Raw genomic sequence first — 9352 nt, forward strand, 5'->3', positions numbered from 1 at the left:
ATATATATGCATATACACTCACACACACATATCTCACAAGCACGAATGAGGAGCCACACGAGGCATTTCTGGCAAAGTGTCAGCATCCTGTGTCTTCTGCCCTGAATTAGGTTTGCTCCCGTTGGCCTGATGTGCATCAATTATCCATTTTCCTTGCTTTTAGCCAGCTGCTTGCACTTAGATGCTGCTTACAGCTTCCAGGTCATGTTGCTAGTTAGTATCGCCGTTTCTCAAAACATTTCATGTAGGCTTAATTCCCAGAAGCCACACCTGACACAGAGTTAGCTCCGTGTTATGTCTCATCCTGACACCCGAGTTACCAACTGCCCAAGGGAGGTGTGATTGGGTGTAATATTGTAACTAGAATTAAAGCCTGTTGTAGCTAGAATTAAAGCCCGCACCCTGATTGGCCCGTATTCACTCGCAGACGGCCGGGACATGCTCCTCCCACAGAGCCGTTTCACAAATATATACAGGGACCATGGGTACGATGCTTTGCCTGTATCATTTAGTTCTGTCTATGTAGAGCTTGATGCTTCAGCTTGAAATAAAGCCTCTTTCCTCAAAGAAGATTTCTTGTTTACAAGTCTGGAATTCTGACACAAAGCTTTTATTGGTTGTTGGTGGAAGGTTGGTGGCTGAACATCGTCCAGGTGCGGTAGTCCTTGGTAGTGAAGGCCGGGGTGTGCAGGGATAGGAACGGGACGTAGCCAGGCTTCCCAGGCAGGTCTTTGGCACAGCGATTGCGGTTGACAACTGGAAAGGAAGGAAGGAGAAATTAGGGCGGGGCACAGCAGGCTGCAGGCCTTAGGGGCACAGAGGATGCTCAGCCAAAGGGCCCAGGCCTCTGACCACCTCCTGGAAGAACCCGGAGATCACTGCACATTGGTTCCTTCAGAGAAGGGTGGAAGTTAAAGAGATGAGGAGAGTTGGAGGGTGGAGCCTGGAGACGGTAGGGGTTTGGTGAGGGGAAGGACCTCAACGGGCTACAATGCCATGGAGTCTCCCCTCCAAAGCAGCTATTTTTTCCAGGGGGACTGATCTCTGCAGGGGGGAGATCTGTTGTAATTCCAGTTCTCTCTATTATTCTATGACTCCTCCCGTGTCTCCCCAGAGCACTCCTTACCATATTCCTTCCCAGGGATGGGCTTGTCTTGCCAGCGAAAAGCGCCCCAGCGGGTAGCAGGCTTCATATACTGGGCAGGAATAATCGGGTCATACCAGCTGCTGTCTCGCAAGTGCTGGGCATACGCTGCAAGGAAAACAGCCGTGAAAATAGGACAAGCCGTTCCCCCGCTCTGCCGTTCCTCAAAGCCAGGGGTAGTCAAACTGTGGCCCTCCAGATGTCCATGGACTACAATTCCCAGAAGCCCCTGCCAGCATTTGCTGGCAGGGGCTTCTGGGAATTGAAGTCCATGGACATCTGGAGGGCCGCAGTTTGACTACCCCTGCTCAAAGCCATCTTGGGGCACTGCTCCTTCAGGGCAGGTCCATGGACTGCCGCTGCCTGAAGCCCATACAAGGATCCTGTGGCATCCTGTTTTGCAAGGCGGCTTCTACAGCGGACCCAACAGGAATAATGCATTATTATCAAGTGCCCCACCCCTTAATTTTTCTCTCCCCCAGATCGTTGAGCAGGCAAGGCCCGGCTTGAAAGATTGACTAGTTGACGTAACAAATTTGTTCGTTTTGAAGAATCCTTCTAAGTTTCTATGTCAGTATTCCCAGGAGGAACCTGATAGTATTACGTTAGTCCTCATGAAACTTGGTAGTATTACATTACTCCTTACGAAACAGGGTACAACCAGATCTTTGTATGAACTTCAGTTTGACCTAGCTCTTGTGTTACATCCATTGGACTTCTGCTTGGATTATTTTTTTTTTGTACTACACCTGTTGAATTTTTGTATACAAATTTATAAATGCATATGTTTATTGCTTACAATGATACTCTACCAATATTTTTTTGTACTTTGGGGGGGCATTATTCTTTGATCTTTAGAGGCAACATTACCCAACTCCCTTTCTTTCTGGGTTTTTCCATTTGCAATGTAACCCACTTATTGTTTTTATAAGCCCTCAGGTGGATGCAGAGTGGGGTGCATGAGTGTGTATGGAGCGTGTATAGAGTGTGTTCCTCTTAAAATCAGACTTCAAGAGACAAGACTGCAAGGCAGAATTAAACCTTCAAACCCTAAACCAGGGATAGTCAAACTGCAGCCCTCCAGATGTCCATGGACTACAATTCCCATGAGTCCCTGCCAGCAACTGCTGACAGGGACTCATGGGAATTATAATCCATGGACATCTGAAGGGCTGCAGTTTGACTACCCTGCCCTAAACCCTCAAACAGAATACTCTGACATGAAGAAGAAGAAGAGTTGGTTCTTATATGCCGCTTTTCCTTATCCGAAGGAGGCTCAAAGAGGCTTACAGTCACCTTCCCATTCCTCACAACACCCCTGCAATTGCTCACTTTAATATACTAAAGTTTGGGTCTCATGGCACCTTTAGGACCACCAAAGTTTAATTCTGGGTATAAGCTTTCATGTGCATGCACATTTCTTCAAATACATTGAAACAGAAGTCACCAGATGTTGCCAGGAAGGACCAACTAAAGTCAAAATACATAAGTAACTGAGTAGTAAATATAGCTAAGACTGGAGGAAAGCGATTGATAAAACCTAGGAATAGCAGGAATTGAGTATGTAGCATAATAAAGGAATATACAAATGGAACCGAGAAAACTCAATTATGTCAGCATGTGTAGTGAGATAAGAAACCAATATCTCTGTTAAGCCCTGGGGGTTCCATTGTCCTGAATGGTGAAATAACTTGTAATCCAGCAATTACCCATTCTAGTCTATTTCTGAAGTTCCTTTGCAATAAGATGGCTACTTTGTTGGTCTTAAAGCTTCTACTGGACTCAATCTTCGTTCTGCTGCTTCAGAGCAACACAGCTACCCACTTGAATGCAGTTATTGGCCGAACACAGCTGTCTGAGTTGAGGGGAAGGTGGGATACACAAGACCAACACATGCCACTGAGTGTAGATATTTGCGAATGTTCCCCTCTCCTCCGGGTAAAAGTTCTAAAAGTACCAGGCGCTTCCTTACCGGCTGGCAGCATTCTTTCCCGCTTGGCATGGGACTTGTACCAGCGGTGGTAGGCCTCCCGGCCGATGCCATTAGTGAGGGTGTACCAGGCTTCGCGGTTGGGACAATTGGTGAGGCCCGTGTACCAGGTCTGGGGGATCGCATCCCACCCCATGGGGGTGAACTTCCAGCGTGTAGCCTCCTTGATCACAGGGGCATTGCGAGGGCCTCTCAGTGTCAGGTATTCATCGCTGCAGAGAAAGGGGGAAAAGTGCCAGATTTCATAAGAGGCAGCAGGATGTAGCAGGAAGAACAGATATTATGAACTTGGAGTTCTAATTCCCAGTCATCTTGAACTCCTCTACCTTGCAGGGCTGTTGTGAGGGGACAATGCATTTGTCCTAACAGGAGGCAGGCACCTGCCTTCCCTTGCCAACCACGTTCCCTCCGAATCAGACCCCAGTGTCCACTGAGCTGAGCACCATTTTCTCTGACCTTGGTCCCAAGGTTTTTGGCAGAGTAATTATTGCCCCTGAGAAATGCAGCCCAAGAGCCAACTGGAGCTGCCAAAATTTGACCCCAAAAGCTGTTTCACCCTAAGCCAGAGTTCGAGGAGAGAGCGATGGCTTTTACTCCCTCTTTCCTCTTTCTCAAACCTTCATCCAAGCCAGCATCCTGCTCCTGACAGTTTAAACCAGGGGTAGTCAAACTGCGGCCCTCCAGATGTCCATGGACTACAATTCCCAGGAGCCCCCTGCCAGCAAACGCTGGCAGGGGGCTCCTGGGAATTGTAGTCCATGGACATCTGGAGGGCCGCAGTTTGACTACCCCTTTAAACCCAACTCTGGAAAGCCCCCTGGAGGGAGGAAAAGATCCTGTCCCTCTTCCTCTTTGTCCCAGCAGATGGAACTTTGAGGTATTCTGCCTCTGCAGCTGGAGGCTCTGGGACTTTGAAAGACATCTTTGTTCTCACAAATTCCACGACAAAAGCTGAAACCGGGAGGGACTCCTGAGAACCCTCTTAAGGCAAGCGGGTGATAAAACAGCAGAAGAATCACATTTAAGTGACTGAGACATATTTATTGTGATAATCCCACTGTAGGGGTGGTAAAATATGTACAAAATGACTGTGCTTATGCTTTTCTAATTCTCCTCTTTTCTGAACAGAAATGCTTTGCTTTAGAGAGACTGTGTGTTCCCTGCTTTTCAGATTCCTGCTCTTCCCGCAGGGCAGGGAGCGTATTCCTCAGCTGACGAATAAAAAAAAGATCTTTTGATTTCTTACCCTTGGTGATTCCGTTAATCGGAGTGTCAGGGACACCAAGTTATCAAACCTGTTTGACTAAAATTTTGGTCAACACCACCTTTCACTCCAATGGTGGGTCCAAAGTAATTTACACCATGAGAAACACAGAGCTGAAAAGATCTACGTCCAGAGAGAAGGAAAAAACATTCCGGACCCCCATGTGGCCCCAGGTCTTATCCTGGGCATGCAAGAAAGGGCCCCAAGAGCCAGGCTCCAATCTGTCCCTTTCCTGCTTCCCCCTTTCATTCGCCTCTCCTCCATTTTATCCTCTTACCAACCCTGTGAGGTAGGTTAAGCTGAAAGTGTGGGATTGGCCCATGGCTTCGATGCCACGTGGAGAAGCTGAACCTGGATTTCCCAGATCCTAAGCCCCTGACTACAGAACCAATTAGAAGAAATAGTACACAAAAGTCCACCTTTTATCCTTTATTCTAGTGAACCAAAAAAAAAAAAACATCTTCATAGATTTTGTACTAAAACATATAGCAGCTTCATTCCTTCAGTGACTTTTTCATTGGTCAGGAGTTTGGACTTGGGGGCCAGACCCTGTCTTCCTCCCCACACCCTGATACGCAACAGATGTCTGTGGACTACAATTCCCATGAGCCCCTGCTAGCAGCAGGAATTGTAGTCCATGGACATCGGGAGAGCCACAGTTTGGCTACTCCTGATCTAGGTGAAATAAGTACTTTGGGATTCCTGAGCTTGCCACTACTCTGATCTGGAGGCTTCAGAATTAGGAACTGTTCTGATTATGTAAGAATGCGTTTTGTACATGTGGGGGGGGGGGGACCTATGCACATGCCCACATTTCCTCTCATGCTTTCAGTCCTTAGGACTAATTTTGCAAACCGGATCGGAGGTTGTCTCAGCAAGACCATAGAAATAAAAGACAAATTCCCTTTTTGTTTTATTTCCTTCGATTTATATCCAATTATGCTTCAAACCAAAGTTAAATTGAAGCTCAAGTAGCTTGCATTTTAAACATTCCAAGGTGTGGGGCTGGTGTCTATTTGTTGTGGAGTGGTGGGTGACCCCTTAACAGGCCTACAAACCAGCGGCTTCTTTTATAAATTTAATTATAAATAAATAAAGTCCCTCAGCCCTACTCCAGAAAACGTTTTGCCAGTTCTGACCACCGGGTTGGTTGCAGCATGCAAATGTGAGTCTCGTTTCAAACTCTGTTAATTCAGGGGGCTGGATGTGGGTACCATATACACCTCCCCTCCTCCACCATGAGCAGTGGTCTCTGAGACGGAAGCCAACCTCCAGGTGGGGATCTGAAGACACTCACCTGTACAGAGGAGTGGGGAAATCTGTCTCCAGAGTACTTTGGGGGACATACGGCCGATCTAACACCAGATCTCTGAAATCCAAGTCCCGGAAATCCATGTTCCAGCTGCAAAGGGACCCCCTCTTCCCAGCCCAGCCTGAGAGAGTTGGCCTTTTGCTGGCAGGCAGGGAGGATCCATTGTTTGCTGTCTACACCTCGTGGCAACTATCCCCTTAGCAACGAGAGCACACGACCGGAAGCAGCGCCAGAAAAGCTTGGGGGTGATTTCTGGACACAGACACCCCAAGTTCTGCAGAGAAGAGATCCGCCATCTCCAAAGCTGGGAGACAACTGGGGGAGGGAGATGGTCTTGTTGCCGCTGTAATTTTTTCAGCAAAAGAATGTGTGTTCTCAAAACCATTTTTTTTTTTAATTGGGGTATTTCAGATTTGTAAAAGATGCATCAGCATTAGGAAAAAAAACCTGTCAAAATAAAAGATTTGGATCAATACGTGAAGAGTATTTATGGGGGGAATAGTGACCAAGCCTGACTCACATCATTTCTATGGTAGCCAACCTCACGGTGGGTTGAAAAATAGATTTAAAAAACACAACTGTTTGAGGGTAATGGGACATCGAACTATTGTTTAATATGGTCACTAATGTGAATCTTCAGAAAGCTGCTTTAACGTATCAAATGCAGATTTTTAATAACCATTCATCATTTTCTTCCTTTTCCACCCGACTTTCTATCTACGATTGTTCTAGCTACAGCTGTAATTATTAGCATCCATCAACAGCATTTAATTTTATTGTCTTGTGATTTTTACCCCTAATGCCACATCTTGAATGAAAAAAGATTACTTTGAAGGAGCCCCAATGCGGCAAAAATGTACTGATATTGCAAAGTATCGGTTCTGTCCGAGCCCTCCGACAGAAAGCAGAACACAGCGGCCCATTTTGGCTCAGTAGCACACAGCAGGCCTTTGCCCCAGTCCTCTCTGACCAGCAGCACTTCCCCAGAGCCCTTGGCAGAAAATGCCCATTGGCACTTACCGTGAAGGTCCTTCTCCCTGGGTTCTCGGACTCCATCCCTGATGGGTGGTTCTAGATCAGGGGTAGTCAAACTGCGGCCCTCCAGATGTCCATGGACTACAATTCCCAGGAGCCCCTGCCAGCGAATGCTGGCAGGGGCTCCTGGGAATTGTAGTCCATGGACATCTGGAGGGCCGCAGTTTGACTACCCGTTCTAGATGATTGAAGTTTCCAAGAACTGAACAAAGCAGATGTTCCAGCACCACCCTTCATTTTGCTGCCTCTTTAGAAAAGTCACGGAGACAGAAGGCAACCCGGACGGACAAAGTGGCCAATCCTGAACTCAGGGCTTCTCCGGAGATCTCCCAAGTACTAACCTGTTTAGCATCCAAAATCCAGCTAGTCTGGGCCATCCAGGTCAAAGTACCACGGGATAACCCCCCCCCTTCAGCTATTCTGTCAGAATGCAAAATGTCTTGGGGGGGGGGGGGAGTTGGGCTTGTTCCAGCCCTGTAGTCACTGCTCTGCCGCACGATGGGGTGGTGGGAGCGATAACCCATGCAGGCCCCTAAATAACTTTCTTTTGCTTTATATGAGGCTGCGCACTTAGGATTGAACTCTGGCTTTTGACTTACTTTTTAAATTGTGAGCTCCATGTCCGGAAGGGCTGCTGTATACTGTTGGGAGCTTCACGTTTTATTCTCCTTCTGCCACCAACCAGGTCTTATTGTAATCTCGCATCATTGTGCGCATGCATGTTTTATCTGACCCCTGATGAAGACCCTCTGGGTTGAAGTGCTCTTAGCCCATTAGTCATCCCATGAGCAACCATTGAGACTCCCTGTGGAATATTGAACAGGCTCCAATTCTTACGTTTTAACATTGTTTTAAAGCTTAATGTGTACTTAACAATCGTTGCATCTTAATCCATTTTGCGGCTCATCTGCGAGTTCCCATTCCTCCATCTTTGCATGAGAATTACTTATATTCTATGAATGAGAGGATGAATTAAAATGTAACTGATAGATGTCAATGGCACAACTGCTATATGGTGCGCAGCTAGGTCCTTATTCCAACTTTGCATTATTGGAATCTGTACAATCCAAATTCCTAAGAGCAGCCATCCAAGTCCCGAGATGTGTCTCCAGTGCCGCCTTGCGACTTGAGACTGGCCTTATGAAGGTGGAGGCAAGAGTATGGTTAAGCATTCTGTATTACTGCCTTAAGATCTCCTTTTTTCCCTGTGGATTAGCTTCTTTGATAATGAAGGATGACTTCCAGTCTTCATGGAAACAATCGGTGAGGGGGAAAATCGCAGCTTTGGGATTTTCTCCAGAATTTCTGGTTCGGATGGCCTATGACCAAGCCAAAGAGGTTATCAAACAGCGAGTAGTGGATATAGAACGCCAACATGATCTAGTGAATACCTCTGCCTTCATTGTTAGTGAAGGCTACAGGTATGTCACAGCTCCCTTGGCTTATTTAATGAATCTTGAGGTGCCTAGCCACCGGAGGGCCTTCACTTTAGCTTGTTGCAATGCCCTTCCCTCAGCTGTACTTGAAGGGAGATACAAGAAAACCCCCTATGGTGAAAGGAAGTGCCCTGTGGCTCTGGTCAGATAGAAACATTGGAACATATCCTTTTGTATTGTCAGTTTTATGATGACATACGTTCCATATTTATCGCACCATGGTTACACAGAGTCCCAGGGTGCTCAGGACAATTTTATATCTCCCTGCTGCTCACAGACACAAATTGCTCCATCACATATAGTGTCGCCAGGTTTTGTGCTGCAGCCATGAAAAGGCGGTGGAAGTTGACTAAAACTTAACAGATCCTGAGAGCAATTAGAATGATTTCCTATATTTCCATTTAATTCTAATTTATATTTTAGCAGACTCATCGTCTAAGTGTTTAACATAATGCTATTTTATGAGTAAAACTGTGTTTTAGCCATATTATTTATGTAACTGAAATTGTTTTGGCTTTGCTGGTCTATGACCGTAATAAAGAATACTGATACTGATAGATGTCCATTTATTTATATTTATTTTATTTATTCTTATATTTATATACTGCCGCTCTCAATTGTCTCACGGCGAATCTCCTATTAAATAATGCAAAAGACATAATGTTGGAATCTAAGGGACGTGACTTCTGGAAAATGAGGGGGGATTTAAAAGTAAAGAAGACTTACATTTGATGAATGGACATTGGTTCCATTATAATTGAGCTTGCAAATCATAGAAAATACAGAAGTCTTATGATTCTGTATCTTTTAGACGATTAATTTTAATACCTTTAGTCAATTTATGCAAATAACCATTATTTTTCCATTTTTTACAGATTGGAAAGTACTTTTTCTCTCACGGGCTGCTACCCGCATGCTCTGCTTTATTACGAGTCCTCTGACGTAGAGCTCTGAGGAAGACCCACCTTGGGGTTCAAGCGTGTTAGGTCTAACACGATATGGTGCATATTGTTATTTCAGCGATTAGCCTACGACAGGGAGTGGCCAAACTGGGGTTCTCCACGTGTCCATGGACTATAATTCCCAGTGCTGGCAGGGGCTCATGGGAATTGTAATCCACGGACCTCTGGAGAGCCACAGTTTGGCCAGTGGGCTTAGTCTACGGTGGCCA

The 9352-nt window shown here is 46.0% G+C and overlaps 1 protein-coding gene across 1 annotated transcript; it reads right to left on the bottom strand.

Moving 5' to 3' along the window:
- Positions 1–589: 589 nt before the first annotated feature.
- Positions 590–6752, bottom strand: TEKTIP1 (tektin bundle interacting protein 1). The gene is made up of 4 exons (XM_077331791.1): positions 5696–6752; positions 3117–3346; positions 1127–1252; positions 590–756 (listed from the first exon to the last, which is right to left on the bottom strand). Exons 1-4 carry the CDS (start codon positions 5791–5793, stop codon positions 611–613), a joined length of 600 nt encoding a protein of 199 aa, XP_077187906.1. The 5' UTR covers positions 5794–6752; the 3' UTR covers positions 590–610.
- Between the last annotated feature and the right edge of the window lie 2600 nt (positions 6753–9352).

This window comes from Paroedura picta, chromosome 4, assembly GCF_049243985.1.
Source record: "Paroedura picta isolate Pp20150507F chromosome 4, Ppicta_v3.0, whole genome shotgun sequence".
NCBI classification, from domain to species: Eukaryota; Metazoa; Chordata; class Lepidosauria; order Squamata; family Gekkonidae; genus Paroedura; species Paroedura picta.